The sequence below is a fragment of the Carassius auratus genome, chromosome 25, assembly GCF_003368295.1.
Source record: "Carassius auratus strain Wakin chromosome 25, ASM336829v1, whole genome shotgun sequence".
Taxonomy (NCBI): Eukaryota; Metazoa; Chordata; class Actinopteri; order Cypriniformes; family Cyprinidae; genus Carassius; species Carassius auratus.
In genome coordinates this window covers 8820277-8843843 of record NC_039267.1, presented here as the reverse complement: position 1 = coordinate 8843843, position 23567 = coordinate 8820277, and the positions used below count along the sequence as shown (strand labels likewise).

The window sequence follows — 23567 nt, the reverse complement described above, 5'->3', positions numbered from 1 at the left end:
GGTAATATTAATTAAAATTGCTTTTATTTGATGCACCAGTCAATTATGAGATTTTGAGCTATTTTGCTTCCTTAAAGTCTTTCATTGGAAAGAAGAAAATATCCCAAATATGGGCCTACATTTAAGTGTTTATTTGTCTTTTTAATGCTTTTTCCTTGAGAATTTTTCACGCCCCGAAATGTCTACTTCAACTGATTTATATAACATTGTATTTAATATTTATTTATTTATTATTTATGTTGTGATAAAAACACATCCAAAACCCCTTTTGTAAAACCTTAATATTTCAGCAAAATGAAACTGTAGAATTTTTAACCTAGCTTTATTAATGCTCAGACATATGTTCTACAAATGTATGCAAATTAGTGTATATTTTAATAGCCAAATCATCATTTGCATATTTAAGCACACTATTTCAGAGAACTTGTAGTACTCTAAACCAAAACAACTGTCTTAATGAACGGTGGTAATTCAAGATAAGTATGGTGATGTCTTGTTTGTAAAATTGTACCCTATTCACCAGTAGTGTCTTGTATTATTCTTGGCTGTGTTAGTGTGTGCTGTTTATTGAAACACTTCCAGAGTTTGCATGGCTAAGGATGAATGCAGTATTACTCTTGATGCATCAGGTGTACCGTTCCTGACGCAGTGTGCTCAGCCGTCTGCTGTCATCCCTCACACGCCTTCACCGGGTATTTACCGGGCAACAGTTGCATCATTTGTCGACCGCAGCGGTACAGCAGCCCTACTTCGCAATACCTCGAGAACACGGAATCACGCATTTGCGCGCGCGCTACACGTTCTGTTGGTTCAGCTCGAGCGCGGTGAGTCAGTGAGGCGGGACTGGATTAGTCTGTGCGCTGGTCAGTGCTCGCTCTGTTAACGGTACTGTAACCGGGTGGTATGAAACGGAATGCGGGCAACAATTAAAGCCGGTCACACCGTCACAGAGACCGACACTCGCGTTCGCGGCTCTATCCATTTGTGTTTAGTGCTTCCTGTAAGGCTGGAAAGATTGCCGCGTTAAGAAGGTTATTCGGAGGCAGCGCTCACCCTGGAAGCACCATGGCCAGGGGAAGCGACGAATCTGTGAATGGATCGTGGAAAAAGCAAGTGGATGACATCAGGAAGATATTTGAGTTCAAGGAAATCCTCGGGACGTGAGTATGAATGATGCTTTGACATTGTGATCTCCATATTTCAGAGAGTCAATATTCCTCCAGTTTGCGTTCTCAAAGTTTGACCTGTGAGAATATTAATGTTACAGACAGGTGAAATAATTAACTTTATCATCACATCAATCACACATTTTCTGGGTAATACATGGCTCAAAAAGTGAAAGCTTATTTTCTGGATCAGTGACTCGAGAAAAGGTTGCATTTTTGTGCCTCATGAATATAACGTTATGTGTAATGTCAGGACACTCATTTGCATATGTATATATAGCCTATGAAAATAAAAGCTGGTATAGACTATTGTATTTAGCCTACTCTACTTATAGGCATATATCATTTTTTCAGACGTTAATAGAATCTATCTATCTCAAGAAGTCGATCATAATTAAAAATATAATGTGTGTGTATATATCTGTGTATATGTGTGTGTGTGTATATATATATGTATATGTGTGTATATATATATATGTATATGTGTGTACATATATATGTATATGTGTGTACATATATATGTATATGTGTGTATATATATATGTATATGTGTGTATATATATATGTATATGTGTATATATATATATATATATATATATATATATATATATATATATATATATATATACTGTATATATAATGTATGTATATATGTATATTTGTCAGTCAATCCTGCCACAATTTTATACAGTAAATAATTGCTGACAACTGGATTAGTTTTTTTGTCAAAAAAATAAATAAAATTGGATTTTTTTTTTTTTAAACATCAGCATTAAATATTTTTTCTAATAACACTTTATGTTCCACAGATGCTTATACTATTCATTGAGATGTTATTAAACCGGTTGAGAAAAAAAAAGACTTGAATTTGCATCCCCCAGGTATCCATCAACCCTGTTACCATCATAAATAATTATTCAAATGAAATGTAATTCAATACATTTTAAAATAAAACGATCATGTTATAATAATAATAAAAATAAATCCTACTAGTGATTAAAAATCCTACCTTTTTTAAAATCACTATCTTACATTTTGTAGGGTTTGTCAGTCAACCCTGTTACCATGGTTTGTACAGTAAGCAAATCAGTTATTGACAGCTGGTTGTTTGTAATAAACTAACAAACACTTTTTGTTTCTTGAGCGCAGGACTAGTAATAGCCAATGGACTGTAAAACTGTCAACCCTGTGACTAAGGTGAAAGTTTATCCTAGCATTCCCTTATTTGTTCATATAAACTGCAGAGTTGCATATTAAACCAGACATATATTAAGGTGTTTTGGTGTGGGCAATGTGGTCTGTATCACTGCATAATATGTATGCATTTTAAATCCATACTTAACCTACTTGGCATAGCGGGTTTTAATGTGTAGGCCTTGTTCTGTCACTTTTAATATCCCACATCCGGCAACATGGCCTTATGTTGTCATGAACAACTGTTCCTCTTTTTGTTGTAGAAGCAATGAAATACAGGTTCACTGGGTTTTCCCTAGTAATACCTTGAAATAGACCAAGAGATGTCTATTTATATGATGTACAGGGACCATAAACAGGACAGGTATTTTTATGTCCCTTAGAGAGTGAATTTTTTTTTCATCTTTCACCATTTGTGATTATTATTTATTCCTTTTTTTTATCTTTTTTTTAATACTTGTCCTGTAAATTTGTGGTAGTCCCTTAGCTGACACGTTCAGCACCATTGTAAAATGAACTATGTATAATTTTCTAGATAGTTAATCAGGAATTGATTGCATTGCATCTGTGCTATATCATATTCTTCTACCATTCTTGTACTTAATTAAATTAAATTTAGATATTTAGTTTTTTTTATTTAGTTATATATATATATATATATATATTTCATATATATATTTGTTTCAATTTATTGTCTTTTTTAAAGATTATAAGGCACAGAATTATGATACCTCTAGTATTTGTTTTATTACTTTTTTGTTGTTTTGTTTTGTTTTGTTTTATATTTAATATAAGTTTTCAATCTAGTACCTTTTCCAAACATCTAAAGATAATATGTGTTTAAGACAGATGATTTTGGTCAGGTCAGGCATAAATCATACCTCAAATATCTTTTATTTTTTTTATAAATTTAATATATTTCTATCTAAGGCAGATTAGCGCAAATGTTTAATTTGTTAATTTAATTTATTTCTATATAAGGCAGATTAGCTCAAATATTTATTTTATTTTATTTTTTATTTCCTTTCATTTAAAAAAAAAAAATATTTAGTTCATTTTCCAAACATCTGAAGATAATGTGTGCAGTCAGATGAGGATGCTTGAGTTTTGCATTATGTAACATTTTTTACAATCGCACACCACATATGCCCAGATGTTTGACTTATTTGACTGCAGAAGAGGGGAAAGAATACACCGTTTCCAGGTTTTCTGTTTCTCAAGTCTCGCTCTTTGCATGTCCAGATTATAATAGTTTTTTATTGTGTTGTGCACAATATGCCATTTTCCCCCATCATTCCAGTCATTTGAGTTCTTCTGATTTCAAAGGTGATGGTGATTATGTTTTCTTAAATATATATGACAAGTTTTCAAATCTGCTCCTGGAGAAGACCCACTTCCTGCCGAGTTTATCTTAACAAGCTAACTGAGGTCTTCAGGACTATACTTGAAAATCTGTAGCAGGAGTATTGGAGCTCAAACTAATGGTGCAGTAGGTCCTACGTTTGACTTACTTCTCGACTATCAAAAAAGTAGATTCTATATAGTATGAATATGGGTAGTATACATGAAATCCTCTCCCGTGGCCTCATGGGATAGTAAAGTGTCTGCTCTGTCTGCACACTTCAGAAAGTAAGTTTTTCGGGGACTTGCTGTTTTTTGAATACTATGAATTCAGACATACTATAATTTTGGTATACCGCTTTTGTTGCTGTTTTTGTTTATTTTATTTTGCATGCTATGTAGTAGGGAAGTATTTGATTTCGGGAAATCTGAATATCACAGTGATTCCTGAAGGATAATATGACACTGAAGTCTGTAGTGATGCTGAAAATTCAGCTTTGAATCACTGGAATAAATTAGATTGTAAAATATATTCAAATAGAAAACAGTTATTTGAAATTGTAATAATATTTCAAAATATTATGTTTTTTATTTTTTTATATATACTGTATTTAGATTAAATAAATGCAGCCTCGGTGAGCATAAGAAACTTATTTCAAAAATATTTAAAAGATCTTAGACTCCACATTTTTGAATGGTAGTTTATACATTTAATATAGTCTAATATAGAAATTGAATTCCATTTGGTAGTAGATGTTAAAAGCTGTTGTAATGATGTGTGCTACACTTGACCAAGAACAAGCATCAATCTAGAACATGTTTTACTTGGATTATCTCTCTAGGATTTCCCATCCTGAAGATGACATAACAGATTCTCTAATACACCTTACACAAGATTTTCCAGACGCAGCTTTCAGACGCACTAAACTGAAAACAGCTCTCAGACATGTTTGTTAAAAAATACATTCTTAGAAATCATAGAATTCAGCATGAAGATTTATAGTATTTCTATAATAATAATGTACCAAGTTCCTAAAGCACCTGTAATCTTTTTACAATTAGATTACTTTGGCAGAAAAGTTGTTTATTCTTCGTATTATTATTCATATTAAATTACATTAGTTATTATATATATATGTGCCTTTTATCATATCAGCTTTGCTAAAACTATTATATATTCTGTAATGGGATGGAATCTGCATGAAAGCATGTTGTGGATTTATACAAAGACAGTGACACCTGTTGTTTTGGTTGTATGACTTTGGTCACATTTTATTTCTTGTCAGAAATAGCTCAGACTTTCCTACACACAGTAAGTCAACAAAAACCTACACAAAATCTCCACCCATCCACACAGTCTCTATTGTTCAAACTCTGTTTGTAGCGCGTTAGGCATTTCTAAATGAGAAAATACCATCAGTGTAGTGTTAATCTGTTAATTTTAGATTAATCCCGTCGTAATCCTGTTACCTTTCAAGTGGAGGTGCCAGTTTTCCTGAATTCACCTCAGGTCGTGGTCGCGCAAGTTCAGCATGTAATTGCTGAAATGACAAAAAGCTCCTTTTTGGATTGAATTATTCCTCTTAAAAAGATATTTTTACCTGCTCTGTTCTGAATTGACGTTCCCTTACATCCCATAATATGTGATTACACCCACATCCCAAATGCTTATATATAGAGTTATAAAATTGACATTTTCTTGAGAAATTCACCATTAACATTGAGGTCATGGACCACAGAGTCATGATATATAAAGACTAGTTCCTCGTTGAGCGTAATAGGCAAACATATGCATGCTTTCCAGAGAAGAGCTTTGTTGCAAATATACTGTCAGGTGCATGTCAAGGAACACAAAGCACATAAAGGGCAGTGGATGTGGGTAAACGGTCATGCTTTCGTAGCCTTTACCTCAAGGTGTGACACACATGGCTTTTCTGAGTTTACACTTCCTGTGGCTTTGATGATTTCCTCTGCTGTTGGTTTACTGACATCAGGCTGATGGCAAAAATGGAAATAAATAATCTATTGCACTGACTATATACTATATAAATTAGAAATATGTTTATAATTTTTATTTTATTAGGGCCATTTTGGAATTGCATTGTTTTTTAGTTTTGTTTTAGTTTTTTAGACAGCAACACAATTGTAATGTTTCCAGGTTCAGAAATGCAGTAAGGATATGAAAGTGACGTGACATACAGCCTAGTATGGTGACCCATACTCAGAATTGCATTTAACCCATCCAAAGTGCACACACACAGCAGTGAACACACACACACACACAGCAGTGAACACACCCCCAGAGCAGTGGGCAGCCATTTATGCTGCGGCGCCCGGGGAGCAGTTGGGGGTTCAGTGCCTTGCTCAAATGCACCTCAGTCATGGTATTGCCGTCCCGAGACTCAAACCCACAACCTTAGGGTTAGGAGTCACAGTCTGTAACCACTAGGCCACGACTTCCCCGTTTGCTTAAAACAGTCCATGTCACATCAGTGACTCGACTTCAATTTTGTGAAGCTATTAGAATTATTTTTTTTTTTGCACAAAGAAAACAAAAATGATGACTTTATTCAACAATTCTTTTACCCTGAGTCACTGTCTTCCAACATTTAGCATTATCACTGCTTTACCCTAAGCGTAAGCAACAACTGATTATGCCAATTATGTCCATGCACACTCTTTCCCTTACGAATGTCAACAATGCATTGATTATGTTCTTGGGTACTCTCCAAAATGGCGGGAAGACATACATATATATATTTTTTTTCTTCATGCTGCTTGTTGACAAGGTGTGTCTGTCACTTTTATTTACTATGTTCTGACTTGGCCCAATAAACAGTCACCTAGCAACCACCCATAACTTTCTAGCAACCACATAGCAATTCAAACCACTCTAAACATCTTAACAACCACCTAGCAACTACCTGCCAACCATCCATAACACTCCAGCACCTTTTTTTGCACCGGAAAACACCGCTCACATTGACCTGTGAAAGGTGCCTCAATTACATATGCGTTAAATCTGATGTTTAATGCACTCTGCCAAACCACACGCTGTTGTTTTTCTCCTGGTTTAATCCTTTGCAGAGATGAACGCTGTACCCAATGCAATCTCACACACTTATATGAACACATAGATTACAAAGTACTCAACCTGCTGGGCGCTCTGCCAATGAGTCACCACATTTCTAGCCTCCTGAAGGGCTTACGTTTCAATCACAAATGAGAGTTGAATTTTACAGTTTAAGAAACAGATGACAAATGCTTAATTTTGGCAAAGCACCAAGCTCTATATTTGGTAAACGGTTCAGGAAACCTTTTGACTGAAATATGGCCTTTGGTTGCAAGCTTTCAGGATTGCGGCGAGTGCTCGTGTTAGTGTTTGTAAATGACTGTGTGTGTGCCGAGGGATTAGAGCGGATTTTCAGTGACCAGTAAAGGCTTAGCTGCAAGCCACGGTGGTCAACTGATTACACATAGTGCATCTGATACAACACCCCTACAGAATCACAGCAGACATGAATGTCTGCGTACAGCTTTAAACAAATATTTGTACGGACAGAAGTACAGACATTTGAAGTGGGTCTTTAGTATTTGAAATTATGTTACTGTCCGTCTACTGTTTTTTATTTTATTTAGTTGTATGCTTCCGTCCCTTTATAGGGTGTCTGAAGCACTGTTATTTTATTTTATTTATTTTTTATTTTGTTTTGTTTTGCTTTATTTTGTGTTTGGTTAGTTTGTTTGAGTTTAGTTCTGTCCCTTTGTAGGCTGTCTAAAAACAACATTTTTTATGCTTCTGCCTCTTTGTAGTCTTTCTAAAACATTTTTTATTTGTTTATTTTGATTTTCTCTTTGTAGCCTTTCTAAAGGCCTGCCCCACAACTGCTTTATTTTATTTTAGGCAGTCTTGTTTTATTGTATGTTTAATTGTATTATTATTTTATGTTTTATTTTATTTTGTTATATTTAATTCCGGCTAACTAAAGCTAATTTATTTATAATAATAATAATATATATTTTTTTTTATTAAATTGTCATTGTTGTTACACCTTACTATATATGCTGCTTACCTTGCAAGCACCTTATTTTTTCTCTGTCCTTTCTCTGTATTCCCAAAAATCTCCAAACACTATTTTACACCTAGCCTTTCTTTCATGCTTTTTATTTTCCAGTGGGGCGTTTTCTGAGGTGGTCCTGGCCCAAGAGAAGGCCACAGGAGAGATGTATGCGGTGAAATGCATTCCAAAAAAAGCACTAAGAGGAAAAGAGAGCGGAATAGAAAACGAGATTGCAGTGCTGAGGAAGTAAGTATTCTAAAAGCTCCCAGAAAAGGCTTAAAATAACAAACCCGACGCCCATTACATGCTTTACACAAGTTCCTCAGCTACAGACAGAAACACTGAAGTTCAAAGGAAGCTGTTAGTGGGAGTTTGAGCTTTTCTCCACAGAGCAAGAGAGATGACTCAGACTTTATGACACGCCCCTTACAGCCTCCTACCTTTACTGACTCCTACCTGTCCCTGTCAAAAGCGTCGGAAGCATTTTTAAGACTGTACAAATGATTCATGTGGCCTCCGCCGCAGACCTCTCTATTCACTGCACGTTGAGGCCGAGCGAAGGTCCGCGGTTGTCATGGTAAAACGTTGGTGAGTAAAAACGCTGCAGCTTGCAGCTGGATTGGAGACGCAGTGGTCAGAAAGATTGAATCTTTGTCTAGCGAGTTACATTTGGGAATTTATTTTGTTTTCATCATCTGCATGAATAAAATAGCTTAATAGCTCAACGTACCAGCCCAAGAACGTATGTGGTGGTGTACGGGAACGAACTTCTGCCATCCATAACAAAGCCTTCATAATCCACTCATGTGCGGATCCACTCTGTAATTGATCAAATATTTCATCTGTTCTTTTCAGGGTCAAGCATGAGAACATTGTGGCACTGGAAGACATTTACGAGAGCCCCTCTCATTTGTATCTTATTATGCAACTGTGAGTAGAATCTGTTTGCTTCTTCAATTAATGCTTTAAGTCTGCAGAGTTTCTGAAAGGGAGCCAAACGATGTGAAGCAGGTTTGCTAGATGGAAAGCTTGAAACACTTAAGAAGTAATCTGTTCTTGTTGTGTGACTGTTGAGTTCCTTTTAATTGCAGTCCAGGATATATTTCTTCCTGTCATTTCAATTCACATTCCCATTCAACGTCCTGTGGGGCGTCCAAATCATGACTTGAAAGGAAGCCAATTCTTATTTTTGATCATTTTTTTGATCTGAACAACTGATGATTTCCCCAATCTACATCCATAATCTGTAGGTTGACATGAGAAACATTAGAATTTTTTGTTTTTGAACCCAGATTTAAATATGGGGTTTATTTTATTTTATTATTTGCTATTTGCATCTGAATTGGGTTTTCTTTTTTGTTTTGCTGTGTTTTTTTGTGAGTTTTTTCCCCCTTTGATTTGTTTAATTTTCTTCACATATCATATTTCTTCACATCACATATTAATGCATATATTTTAACAATGAGTTTTAATTTAATTTAATTGTATAATTTAATTTAATTTTATGGTTTGCTACTTGTTGAATTGAATCATCTTCAATCAATCAATTATTTATTTTTTTGTGTTTTTTGTTTTTGTTTTGCTGTATTTTCTGGGTGTTTTTTTACCCTTTGATTTGGTTTGTTTTGCCTTGCTTTTTTTTGCTTTTCAGCCAGTAAACAAATACTTAACCACCTAAAAAAATATATTTTATTTTATTTTATTTTATTTGCTGCTTGTTGAAATTAAATTAATAATGTTTTTTGTTTTTGTTTTGATTTGCATTGTTATTGTTCTTTTGGCGTTGGGTGTTTTTTTTTTGGGGGGGGGGTGTTCCTTTGTCTTGGTTTGCTCTTTAGTGTTTTTATGTTTTGCTTTTGGATTTGTTTTGTTTTTAATGCTGCTTATTGACTGAAGGTGTGCTATTACTTTTATAAACAATCAAATTTGCTATATTCTGACTTGAAAATATTTCAGGTCTTTTATTGTTTTAATACTGATGATTGTGGCATACAGCTCATGAAAACCCAAAATGCCTGTCTCAAAAAATGAGCATATTTCATGCGACCAATAAAAGAAAAGTGTTTTTAATCCAAAAAAAAGGTCAACCTTCAAATAATTATGTTCAGTTATGCACTCAATACTTGGTCAGGAATCCTTTTGCAGAAATGACTGCTTCAATGCGGCGTGGTATGGAGGCAATCAGCCTGTGGCACTGCTGAGGTGTTATGGAGGCCCAGGATGCTTCGATGGCGGCCTTAAGCTCATCTAGAGTGTTGGGTCTTGTGTCTCTCAACTTTCTCTTCACAATATCCCACAGATTCTCTATGGGGTTCAGGTCAGGAGAGTTGGCAGGCCAATTGAGCAAAGTAATACCATGGTCAGTAAACCATTTAGCAGTGGTTTTGGCACTGTGAGCAGGTGCCAGGTCGTGCTGAAAAACGAAATCTTCATCTCCATAAAGCTTTTCAGCAGATGGAAGCATGAAGTGCTCCAAAATCTCCTGATAACTAGCTGCATTGACCCTGCCCTTGATAAAACACAGTGGACCAACACCAGCAGCTGACATGGCACTCCAGACCATCACTGACTGTGGGTACTTGACACTGGATTTTTCCTTCTCCCCAGTCTTCCTCCAGACTCTGGCACCTTGATTTCCGAATGACATGCAAAATTTGCTTTCATCCGAAAAAAGTACTGTGGACCATTGAGCAATAGTCCAGTGCTGCTTTTCTGTAGCCCATTTCCTGCACATGCCTGTGCACGGTGGCTCTGAATGTTTCCACTCCAGACTCAGTCCACTGCTTCCGCAGGTCCCCCAAGGTCTGGAATCGGTCCTTCTCCACAATATTCCTCAGGGTCCGGTCACCTCTTCTCGCTGTGCAGCGTTTTTTGCCACACTTTTTTCCTTCCCACAGACTTCCCACTGAGGTGCCTTGATACAGCACTCTGGGAACAGCCTATTCGTTCAGAAATTTCTTTCTGTGTCTTACCCTCTCGTTTGAGGGTGTCAATGATGGCCTTCTGGACAGCAGTCAGGTCGGAAGTCTTACCCATGATTGCGGTTTTGAGTAATGAACCAGGCTGGGAGTTTTTAAAAGCCTCAGGAATCTTTTGCAGGTGATTAGAGTTAATTAGTTGATTCAGATGATGAGGTTAATAGCCCGTTTAGAGAACCTTTTCATGATATGCTCATTTTTTGAGATAGGAATTTTGGGTTTTCATGAGCTGTATGCCAAAATCATCAGTATTAAAACAATAAAAGACCTGAAATATTTCAGTTGGTGTGCAATTAATCTAAAATATATGAAAGTTAAATTTTTATCATTACATTATGGAAAATAATGAACTTTATCACAATATGCTAATTTTTTTAGAAGGACCTGTATTTATCCACATATTTTAACCACTCTTTTATTTTTTTTTATTTTTTATTTTTTCATTTAATTTCATTGGGTTTTTTTTTTTACTATAATGTTAATGATTTTTTTATTTTACAAAGTGAATAAAAAAGTTATAATGAAGTTTAAAACATACTGTTCAAAAGTTTGATTGTCAGTATATTTTCTTTGTAAGAAATTCAATCTTTTATTCATCAAGGATGCATTCGATTTTAGTGACAGTAATCAGTAATATATATATATATATATATATATATATATATATATATATATATATATATATATATATATATATATATACCTGCATGTAATTTTGACTTTCATAACTAACTATAATATGTTATTAATAAAATATCTGTTTAAAAAACGATTTCTTTTATTTCTTTAGTGTCTCAGGTGGGGAGTTGTTTGATCGTATCGTAGAGAGGGGTTTCTACACCGAGCAGGATGCCAGCGCTTTAATCAAGCAGGTGGTGGATGCGGTTAACTACCTGCATACACTGGGGATAGTCCACCGGGACCTGAAGGTGATGATTTCCTTCACACCAACACGAACCAATATACTTACACTATACAGTAAATAGGAAGCTGGAACAGCACTGCGATCAATCACTTCCACTTAAGTGGAAACAAGAAGTATGTGACTTTTTAACCTTACCACCTTCTCTCTCATCTCCTGACAGCCAGAGAATCTGCTCTATTATAACCCCCATGAAGAATCCAAGATTATGATAAGTGATTTTGGGCTGTCCAAGATGGAGGGCGCAGCCAATGACATCATGTCCACAGCCTGTGGGACGCCTGGATATGTGGGTAGGGCTGTCGATCCACTAAATATATATATATATATGTGTGTGTGTGTGTTATTCTGCACCCAATCAAATTTTCTTGGTAAAAAACTTCTAATTGGTAAATGGTAAGTTTCTTTATATGGTGAAAAACGAACAGATCTATACTGTTACAGTAAAATACTGTTAAATATACAGTTTTTTAAAAAGTGAGCTTAAGGTACAGTCTTCTACTGTAACTGTACACTGAAAAACCATAAACTGACATTCCTAGAGTTCTCTGTGACAGCTCACATTTGATGGTTGTTCGCTGATTTTTCCGATCAGATATTTTCTTTACCACCTGTGTTTGTAAAGTATTTGTCATTATATTGTAAAGGTATATATATATATATATATATATATATATATATATATATATATATATTACAATTTCTGTGCAAATTGTATACTATGAAGTGATAATGTGCACTTGTCTGTCAAGTTCAAAAAAAGCACAAAATACTGTAGTCTAGATGGAAATAGGGGTCCACGCACACCCCCCTGATTTTTTATGCCACCTGATTTTTTTTAAATCCTTAAAGTGTCTATTTTCATAATCTGCCAGGTGCCAAGCTGAAATAATGTCCCAAAGGGTTCTTTTTTAACCCTTTGCTGCACCCAACCGGAACCCAAAAAATCTAAAAGTGATATAGAAAGTGGCATAACATTAAAAGTCAACAAAATACAGAGACAAATGAACACATTTTCCCATACAATTGTGACCCCAGGAATTTAATGGAATGGTTATTTTTGACATTTGACAACATATTGACCTTATTTCTGGACAAAAATAGCAAAAAATGGCCAAAGATGTGTAGAGGATCAACTATTTTTTCGTTTTCTCAATCGCATAGGGTGATTTTTTTTTTTTCCCCACAACATATTATTTCTTTATCATCCAAGTGTCTATTATAAGATTAAATCAGGTACCAAGCTGAAATAGTGTCCCAAAGGGTTCTTTTTTAACCCTTTGCTGAACCCGACCGGAACCCGAAAAATCTAAAAGTGAAATAGAAAGTGGCATAACATTAGAAGTAAACAACATACAGAGACAAATTAAGATAAGATTAAATTGGGTACCAAGCTGAAATAATCTCCAAAATGCTTGATTTTTAACCCTTTGCACCAAACATCTTGTAGTTCTTGACCTTTTTCTTACGATTGCGAGTTTATACCTTGTAATTCTGACTTTTTTTTTGAATTGTGAGATAAAAAAACAAATTGCAAGTATCTTTTTATTTTTATTACATGACAGAAAAACAAGCTTCATAGACATGAACTGATCTAAATGATGATTCAGTTTGTTTTGGGGTAAATTATCCTTACACTTGAATAATTTCATTTGTGTTCTCTGTCACTGAATACTTCAGCTCCTGAGGTGTTAGCGCAGAAACCTTACAGCAAAGCTGTGGACTGCTGGTCTATAGGAGTGATTGCTTACATCTTGTGAGTGTTTTTAACCCCATATGAAACACACTTGGCTGTGTTCCATTTTTACAGTCATTATTTTGAAAAGAAGTTTAAAATCCTGACCACTTTTGAATCCTCGACCTCCGCAGGCTGTGTGGATACCCTCCGTTTTATGATGAGAATGACTCCAAACTGTTCGAGCAAATACTGAGGGCAGAATACGAGTTCGATTCCCCGTATTGGGACGATATTTCTGATTCAGGTGTGTATAAAATTGGAAATCACTTTGAAATGAATCATATATCAAACAGACCTCATTTACTCATGTCATTCCAGATCACAAAAGAAGATATTTTGGAGAACATTTGTGACTCATTGGGTCCCATTGACTTCCATAGTATTTTTGTCTATACAATGGAAGTCTATGGGACTATTTAGTTTCTGGATTTTCTTTTTTTTTTTTGGGGGGGGGGGGGGTGATTTATCCCTTTTATGACCCTTAAATGAGATCAACTTTTACATTTATTCATATCAGCTTCAGTATTGGAGAAAATGACACCCTTCTTCACCTCTTTTTGTCTCTTCTACCCACTTAAATGCCATCATTAAGTGTGACTTGGCTTTCTTGTGTTTACTTGTCACTGATAGTCACGACTTTATTTTCCCACGAGCAACACTTTAATAAGGGTTTTTCGAAAGTAATAGCCAAATATAAGTCAGCAGATGAAAAGCATTATATGGCGCTAGGCCATTCGGCATCGGTTTGAAAATAACAACTCGACACCCACACCACAAGCTGTTCCCTGGTGTCTGGGGAAGAGTAGGAGGGTGTCATTTTTTCACAATTAGAACTGCGCCCTTGTGTAACTGATTCCGGTCTCTTTATTTTCCCATTTGTGCTGTTTCATAGCTAAAGACTTCATTAGGAACCTGATGCAGAAAGATCCAGAAAAGAGGTTCACTTGTGAAGAGGCTCTTCGGCATCCGTGGTGAGCGACCGGGAATATAGACGCATCGCGTTTACATCCTTTCTCATGAAAAACAATGAGGTTTTATTAGTTGCTGCTGGTTTAAGGTTTTAGTTGCTGTCAATAACATTAAGCATAAAGGAAATAAGTACATTGAAATGACTGGGAAATAATGGTCCAATCATCCTAAATTATATAATATAATCCTATTATATTATATTATATTATATTATATTATATTATATTATATTATATTATATTATATTATATTATATTATATTATATTATATTATATTATATTATATTAAATCATATTTATTCATATGCATTACGATATTGAGAACTGGGAATGTCAAAATACACAAAAAAAGTGTTTTAAAATGTAAATGTAAAATTTAAGATAAAAGTCTAAAAAAGGCCTGTTTTGTATAAATTATGTAAGAATTTATACACAGTTCAAATGTATTTTTAACGGAAGTGAATCGTTTTATTTAGACAAGGAGGCATTAAATTGATCGAAAGTGACAGTAAAGACTTTTATGTAACAAAATGTTTGCATTTCAAATAAATGCTGATCTTTTGAACTTTCAATTCATCACTGAATTCTGAAAAGGCACAAATCACCGTATTAGAATAATTTCTATATATATATATATATATATATATATATATATATATATATATATATATATATATATATATATATATATATATATATATATATATTTTAGATACATATTATTATATATTATAAAGGATTACCTTACAAGAACTGAAATTATATTCATCTCATGAGGTTACTGAGCACAGGGTTAGTGTATTAAAACTAAACTGAATAATATTTTTTTTTTATCAAAATATTACTTAAAGATTGACTTTTATTTTATCTTTATTTCATTATTTAATTTGAGCCAGTTGCCAACATTTTTCCTTTTAACTTGATCTACTAAAATAACTAAAAGTAAAATACGAATTAATAAAAAATTATGTAGGCATTTTTTTTTAAGTAATAAAAATTCAACGTAATTAAAATAACCCAAAAAAATTTATAAACAACAAAATGGGAAATGTAAAAATGACACTTATTTCAAATATAAATGAAACTATAATAGTATATTAAAATAACACCGGAGCACAAGTTTTTACGTGATACAGTTATACTCAAGACTCAAGATGATACAACAGAAAGTCCAACCCCTGACTCTCCTCTGATTTCAGGATAGCTGGTGATACTGCACTCTGTAAGAACATCCACGAATCAGTCAGCCGACAGATGAAGAAGAACTTTGCCAAAGCAAAATGGAGAGTAAGTGACCACTTCCTGTTTCCTCCAAAAATAAATTTTACATTGAACAGCATGAAAGGTGATTTAAACTTCTGTTTTCTTCTCTCACAGCAAGCGTTCAACGCTACCGCAGTGATCAGACACATGAAGCGTCTTCAGCTCGGCAGCAGTATGGATTCCTCTCAACGCAGGAAGCAGAATCCAACATCCATGCCAGGGAAGAGTCAGTCGGTCGATGTTTCCTCAGTCCACCGCAGCGATTGTAAGTCTTTCCCTTCGTTTTTCAAGAAACTCATGAGACTTCTGTTGGCCAGCTTGAGTTACTCATCAGCAGTGGTGTGTTGTGTGTTGTATTATGTCGTATTGTCGAACAGCCCTTGAGGAGGGTGTTATCTTTGTCTAGGTTCGTCCATGCAAGCGGCAAACTCTTCCTCGAAGACGCCCGAGCGGCACACGCGGCCATCCACGGTCACTACCATCATCACTGGCTCCAAATGACATCACTTCCTGTCAGACTCTTCCACTTTGTGGAAAGACGTGTTTTCTTCTATGTAACGGTAACTTCCATTGTCCACCGTCGCCCAATCAAACCAGTTTTCCTTTCTGGAAAGCCAGTGGAGTGCCAGACTGAATCCAAACTAGTGGCCGGTGGGAATTTCAGGGGGCTGTTTTATGCGGCTGTTGAATGGAGATTACAAACCTTGAGATGAAGAACATCTGCTCTGAGATTTAATAGAAGATTAAAAAAAGGTGTAGATAAAACGATTTCCATTCAGTAAAGAGTTCTCGTAACGTTTTGCTGCTTTATTTCAACCTGTTGCGGGTTTGAAGAACCAAACGATAAAAGAAGTTGATGTAGTAAATTCACGCTTTAAACCAATAGCCACGTTTATTGTCATCCAAAACGTATAAACTTGAAATTTGGTCCTTGATGCCTCTCATGGCATTTATTAATGAGAGAATGAAGCATGTGGATGTTGTATGAACAGAGACGTGTTTAATGTTTTTATCAGCATTCAGTGATTTGTGTCAAATGTTTCTGAAGGTATACAATGATGGTGGAAGAAGAGCTCTATTTTGTGTATGTTTGTAAGCTTTGCTTTTTTTTTAAATGACGTTTGGTCACACTTCACATTGCAGTGATTATGTTGCATTGTAAATTCAGGTATTTATTGCGATTGCCACTTACTATTAATAGGACATTATTATTATTATCATCAAATATATGTAATATAGACACTGTAATGTAAACGGTTACCATAATTTTGTGCTTTCAATTGTGGCTAATGATGAGATTGATAAACGCTTGACCAATAACGTGTTTGTTTTATCAAAAGTACCAGCTCCAGTGACCAGTGATCTTGTGTTTCAGTGAAGCGAAAGCGACTCACATTTCACACATCGGCCAGTCTTCACATGCAAACATCGCGGTTTTCCAGTTAAATTTGAAGCTGTTTTGGTATGATGTGTCGACCGTTTCTGCTCTAAATCTTGCGTGTCATCCTGGTCTTCGTACCAGCTCTCTGAATTTAGCAGCTGAGTGCTGGTTCTTTTCATTCAGGTCGCAGAAATGTTGTAAGCAGTGTTTTCTCTTTAGTAGATTTGTTCTGTGGTGAGTGTTTTTCGGTGCGTGTATGGTTTCAAATTTTCATTAAAGACAAAGATGACTCCAGTATTATTGTTGACTTGTCGTGTTTCAACCTAAAGTAGCTGTTACGAACATGAAATGTAACACTTTACATTATCCCAGCACAAAATGAATACATATTCACTTTGAAATTAAGAATTAATAATCATTAAATTACTTGTGTGTGACGAAATGTACAACACATTGCAATAAAAATAAAGTTTAGTCATACAGTAAGGGTTAAGAAAGCCTACATATGAATAAATGTACATCTTTTTTAAGAACTATGATACATGGATTACATACGTTCTGTATGCATGAATACACATATAAGGCTACGTTCTTTTGCGCTATTGTGTGCATGTTAACTGCAGACATTCTGCACAAACACCTTCACAGAGATCTACTGTAAAGCTGTCCACCCGTTCTGTCGTAGTTCTCCAGTGTTTTACACCGTGTGTCGGTTGTACTCGTAAGATGGGTCGAGGCCGTCGTAGTGAAACTCTCTCCACTGCTCTGTCTTCTCTCTGGTGCGCTCGTCTTGCTCTGGAGGAGAGTATAAATGCAGGAATTTGAGCTCTAACTGTATATTCAGATGATTACACATAGGCCTTCACGGTACCAGATATAATATTTGAGGAATTGTGTAGATATGTGATGCTATGCTGCACTAACATGACCATGTGCATTATTGGCATGTATAGCTACTGTAGTCTACAGACATGTAGACATACATATTTAAATAAAGCTTTAGTACATGCTATTAGTTTTGTATTGACATAATTGATAAATTCCAAATATTTGTATATCAGGCAATTTCTCTCACATTGCAATGACATTTGTTGTATTATATAGGCGTGGTGTATTTATTTTTTTCTGTAGGGTCTATTTTGAAAAGTATATGCAAGACATTAAAACAATATAACAGTAAATATCAGATTTTTTAAAATGAAACTAACCAATATTTCTATAATTTTCTTTTTTTTAAATAATGAAATTGTGAAATACGGCATGGAATGTTGCAATTAATAAATGAACAATACAATGCAAACACAAGCAAATAAAGTAAATAAGGTGTTAAATAAAGGTGTTTATTAAATACATGAGAAACCACCTGAAATTATAAACGCCTTAAAATTAAAAACCTAATGAAATACGAAATTAAATGCATCTTGAAATAAAATGTGACAATATGAAACAAATCTATCACAAAATATTCAAATATTATTTATATATATATATATATATATATATATATATATATATATATATATATATATATATATATATATAATTTGAATATTTTGAATATATATATTTGAATATATATTTATTTATTTATTCCTAAACAAAAGTGAGTACATAAACTGTATTTATTTACATCACATGGAATATGAAAAATATTCTGAACTAAGTTTAATTAAAGATTTTATATATATATATATATATATATATATCTCCAATATGGCTGTCAGGTGAGTGATTTGAGTTCTCACCATCATTTTCCTCTTCTGCGTAACTCTCAAACTTATTCCTCTGTCCCTCATGATACTCTCTCCTTCTCTCGTCTGCGGCCAGTCTCTGTCTCTGTTCAGCTAATAAGACAACAAAATATGACAAGATAGATAAGGAAATAAAAACAGAAGTAAGATTCAGATTCAGAACATTTAGCATAGTAAGCAGACCAGTTTTTTCATTTCATCATAGTTTTTATTATACCCTACTTTAACTAAATGCAGTTTATCCTGACTTCATGATATTAAATATAATGTATTTTCTGTTTCACTGTGCTAAATAGTATAAATAAAAAAGGCTGTTTGTTATTACATCATTGTTTGTATTACATAATAGGATCACCTGATTTGCTGTGACAGCAGCAGTGAATTATAAAGCACCAAAGCTGCATACTAATGAATTTTATTTCATTTGAAATCCGAAAGGAGCTATTTATGATTCCACTTGGGATCTTCCACACAAAAGAAAGTCCTCTTGTCCTGATTTTCACCTCACAATTTTAATACAGTCATAATTTCTCCTAGATATGAGTCAAACATAATTTCTGGTGAGCCCATAACCATAAACTAACAATAATCTCAGTCCAGGTCGAAGCCTCAGCAGCAGTAGAGCCCCTCCTCCAGCACTGGCAGGTTTCTCCAGCCTGTCCCGTGGTTCCTGCTATGTGCACAGTCTGCCTTCCTTACATTCCTCAGCTGCCTCAAAAAAGCAGCACCTGCGTGGCCAGCGCTTGCCGTTACTACAAAGCCTCTTTCTTACCATTTAACACTGGCACGCCTAGCCAAAAAGTCCTAGAAGCCACAAAAGTGATGTGATCGATGAAAATTTATCTTGCAAGACTTCAAATTGTGACTTTTTTTGTTGTTGTTGTTGTTGTTTATTTAAAAGTTTGTGGTCTGTAAGATTTTTGAAATTATTTGAAAAATACGTCTCTTTTGCTCACTAACACTGCATTTATTTGATAAAAAATACAGTAAAAACTATTATTTTGAAATATAATATTTTAAAATAAAACATTTTTAGTTGAATTTTTTTAAATATTTATTTATTCATAAATTTGAATTTATTTCTGTGATGCAAAGCTGAATTTTTATCAGTTTTATGGCTTTTTTTAGGTGAATAGAATTTTTGATCAGTTCAGTGCATCTTTGCTGAATAAAATAAACAACTCTTTCAAAATCTTATGGTAAACATTTAAATGCTTTATAGTGTTTCTATATTTATATTTTTATTTCATATCATAATTAATATAAAATCCTCATAGTAGCTGACAGTTGCTCAAAGGGTTGCACATGAATTGAGTTTTTACTCGAGCACAAATAGTCTCACCGTTTATCTCATCTTGAGTTTTCACAGCCCTCTTGCCTCGCCGTTTGAAGAAGCTGGAGGCATCTGCCTCTTGCATGAAGACATTGCTCAGTGCACCTTCGGTGAAGAATAACATTAATGAGGCAGAAGAACTCTTGAGAAAGATCTACAGCAACATTGTGAAGTTTTGTCACCTTCAGGATTGGCTGCCTTCTTATCTGACACAGCGGCACTGTCAGCTCCATGGAACACTGTAACAGAAGACACACGGATGAGGTGAGTCCAAAAGATTTGCCACCCTTTCCAGGGACTATTAGGTCTGTGGTTCCCCACATTGGTAAATCAACACTTCCGTTGGTCAGTAAAGTAAACCACGGTCTGGTTACTCACAGGTGATGACGGACAAAACAACGAGACAGGTGAGAAGAAGAGGTCGAGTCCAGGACATTTTTAGATTTAGCTGAGCAAGAGTAGAGAAAAAGTGTCGGACGTCCTGCCTGATATTGGGCTTGTGGTCATGAGAGCAGTGAATGGAGGTTGACCAGGAGGGTGAAGGAGGGGTGGAGTCTTGGGAATGTGTTGCTTTTGAGCTGGGGGTGGCACTAGAAAGAAAAGGTGGCAAGGATCGAGCTCTGTGGGATCTCACTTTTTTTTTTGGTGGCGGGGAGGTTGGGGGGCGGTTTGTATGGCCTAATGATGTTTTTTACTGGCATAACTGCTTTAGGAGTTTATTAATAACACTCTTTTTTACAGGGTTTAACACTTTACAGTAAGGTTCCATTTGTTAACATTAGTTAAATACATTAGATAACAAACTAACAATGAAAAATACTTGTATTGCATTTATTTAGCTCATTTCATATTGATTACAATGTTTAGTAATACATTATTAAAATCCAACGTTTAATTTGTTGATATTTATTAATGGTTGTAATCTAACATGAACTAACAATAAGCAGTTATATTAAAATATCAAGTTCAAGTTCAAGTTCATTTATTTATATAGCACATTTAAACAGCCGCTAGACAGACCAAAGTGCTTTACAGAACATATACAGAAAAAAAAAATATATATATATACGTATATACATATATATATATATATATATATATATATATATATATATATATATATATATATATATATATATATATATATATATATATATATATTGACGTTAACCAGGATGAATTGCTCATTGTTCGTTAATGTTAGTTAATTCATTAATTAATGTAAACGAATGAACCTTATTGTAAAGTGATACCAAAATATGCAAGTTAAGGGCATCTTGTGGCATAATGTTGATATAATTTATATAATTACATAATTTTTCTTTTTTTAGAATACATTTCTTCCTTTTCAAACAAGGTTATGTTGGGGAACTTACTTAAAAAGTTATACAATTGTTTCAAACTTTACACAGAAAAGGTTATGTTAACATCTGCATGATGTTGTATAATCCTAATTGGCATAATCAAAATAATAATAATTTTTATTTACAAAAATATTGAATTTCAGTAAGGTAGGCACTTACAATTGATTTTTTCTTTTTTTTTTTTTTTTTTTCTTTTTTTGAAGGTTTACATTCAGGAATATGAAATTAATCATTTTAAAAAACCACATTGCATAGATGTCACATGTTATATTAATTATTCTGTTAAAATGATTCTGTATTATTCATAAAGTTGTCATTTTAACAGTCAGTTTAGGGATTTAGGCATTATGTGGAACCATAATTGTAAAGTTGGCTATAAGTTTACCTAGAAAAGATTAGCAAGTGATTTTTCACAAAAACAAATCATGTTAACACATATTTCTTTTACATCTTGTGTTGTTTTAGGCGTTACTTCGTCATTGCAAATGTGTAAAATTAGATATAACTTATATAACAGGTACAGATTTTCTTTTACATTTTTTTGTGATAGCATCATGACACAAATGAATGCTTATATTCCAAAAACATAACTTATATTACTACAACTCTAAATCAAATCTGATGTTTGGATGCATTATACAAGTACATCATATATTTAATGTTCTCAAACTACAAACTGTTATCTTATTTGATTTCTGATATCAAAGTCTTCATTGTGCCCAAAAACCTTTTTACACTTTACTTGTTTTTTTTTACGTCCAACATCAGAAAATCATATTCCCCCTCATGAAAATATAAACTTTTCAGCAAATAATTTCAAAACATGTTTCTGGCCTCAGAGGTCCAAAATATGTAGAGTGCATTGCACCTGAGAGGTGTTATCCAACACAAGGGGCTCCTCTCATGCCTCATGCCCCAGGCTCGAGCAAACATCCACAGTTCTGTATTTACTTAGGTTTTTTTTTTTTTTTTTTTTTTTTTAAGCTGGAGTCTGGCCAATGGCAGGATGCAGTGAATGATGAAATTGTGAGGGCCTCTTTCCGAGAGTCTGGGGCCCGGAGAAACTGACATGTGAGAATATGTTAAGGAGATGTGTATGTATGTGGTTGACTGGATGACAGAGAGAAGACTTTTGAAGAAGCTGCCAGAATGTGTCACACATGCCTGCTTAAAATATTCCTCACTGTCACCGGACAGTCGTAAACATGCCAAAACTGCTGCCTTTTTCTGTCCCTCAGAGTCAAGGCTGTGTCACTGGATGATCTTTCGAGTTGCTGAATCTATATAGACTTTGTGGAAGCACAGTAAACTTAAAATAGACTTTAAATGGTTATTGAATCTTTGTTGTCAGGGTATTTTGGTCACTGAATGAATAAAAAATGCTAATAACATTTGATGAGGACACATTTTAACAACAACCACAGTCATTCACCGTCTGTCCTGGAGGGAGCGCCGACTGTCTAGATTCACCTGCTTCTTTATTAGAATATGTTATAAATATACATACAGTACAGACCACAAGTTTGGACACACCTTCTCATTGAAAGAGTTTTCTTTATTTTCAAGACTATGAGAATTGTAGAGTCACACTGAAGGCATCAAGGGCTATTTGACCAAGAAGGAGAGTGATGGGGTGCTGCGCCAGATGACCTGGCCTCCACAGTCACCGGACCTGAACCCAATCCAGATGGTTTAGGGGTGAGCTGGACCGCAGACAGAAGGCAAAAGGGCCAACAAGTGCTAAGCATCTCTCGGGGAACTCCTTCAAGACTGTTGGAAGACCATTTCAGGTGACTACCTCTTGAAGCTCATCAAGAGAATGCCAAGAGTGTGCAAAGCAGTAATCAAAGCAAAAGGTGACTACTTTGAAGAACCAAGAATATGACATTTTCAGTTGTTTCACACTTTTTTGTAATGTATATAATTCCATATATAATTCCACATGTGTTAATTCATAGTTTTGATGCCTTCAGTGTGAATCTACAATTTTCATAGTCATGAAAATAAAGAAAACTCTTTGAATGAGAAGGTGTGTCCAAACTTTTGGTCTGTACTGTATATATATAAATATAACAACTAAATGATGCAAGATGCATAATTTGGAGC

General features: G+C 34.6%; 2 protein-coding genes across 3 annotated transcripts; one reads left to right on the top strand and one right to left on the bottom strand.

Annotated features, from left to right (window-relative positions):
• The first annotated feature begins 292 nt into the window (after positions 1-292).
• On the top strand, positions 293-17307 carry camk1db (calcium/calmodulin-dependent protein kinase 1Db). 2 transcript variants are annotated; one of them, XM_026203281.1, is made up of 11 exons: positions 293-1160; positions 7877-8008; positions 8618-8692; positions 11531-11669; positions 11826-11955; positions 13343-13418; positions 13532-13644; positions 14293-14371; positions 15569-15656; positions 15747-15897; positions 16039-17307. In XM_026203281.1, the coding sequence occupies exons 1-11, from the start codon at positions 1066-1068 to the stop codon at positions 16131-16133; spliced, it is 1173 nt and encodes a 390-aa protein (XP_026059066.1). In that variant the 5' UTR covers positions 293-1065; the 3' UTR covers positions 16134-17307. The 2 variants fall into 2 exon arrangements, with proteins under 2 accessions (XP_026059066.1, XP_026059067.1); XM_026203282.1 differs by having other exon boundaries at positions 296-1160; positions 16010-17307.
• Positions 17308-17310: 3 nt separating this feature from the next.
• ucmab (upper zone of growth plate and cartilage matrix associated b) lies at positions 17311-20651 on the bottom strand. Its single transcript, XM_026201821.1, has 5 exons — positions 20476-20651; positions 20280-20336; positions 20107-20247; positions 18759-18857; positions 17311-17808 (listed from the first exon to the last, which is right to left on the bottom strand). Exons 1-5 carry the CDS (start codon positions 20531-20533, stop codon positions 17711-17713), a joined length of 453 nt encoding a protein of 150 aa, XP_026057606.1. The 5' UTR covers positions 20534-20651; the 3' UTR covers positions 17311-17710.
• Between the last annotated feature and the right edge of the window lie 2916 nt (positions 20652-23567).

Excerpts from the sequence above, each read along its gene's own strand:
- ucmab (XM_026201821.1), bottom strand. The coding sequence starts at position 20,533 with ATGTCCTGGACTCGACCTCTTCTTCTCACCTGTCTCGTTGTTTTGTCC. Across the intron at positions 20,337-20,475 it reads TGTTTTGTCCGTCATCACCT|TGTTCCATGGAGCTGACAGT; the intron begins GTGAGTAACCAG and ends CTTCTGTTACAG. Across the intron at positions 20,248-20,279 it reads GAAGGCAGCCAATCCTGAAG|TTCTCAAGAGTTCTTCTGCC; the intron begins GTGACAAAACTT and ends TGCTGTAGATCT.
- camk1db (XM_026203281.1), top strand. The coding sequence starts at position 1,066 with ATGGCCAGGGGAAGCGACGAATCTGTGAATGGATCGTGGAAAAAGCAA. Across the intron at positions 1,161-7,876 it reads TTCAAGGAAATCCTCGGGAC|TGGGGCGTTTTCTGAGGTGG; the intron begins GTGAGTATGAAT and ends TTTATTTTCCAG. Across the intron at positions 15,898-16,038 it reads CTCAGTCCACCGCAGCGATT|GTTCGTCCATGCAAGCGGCA; the intron begins GTAAGTCTTTCC and ends ATCTTTGTCTAG.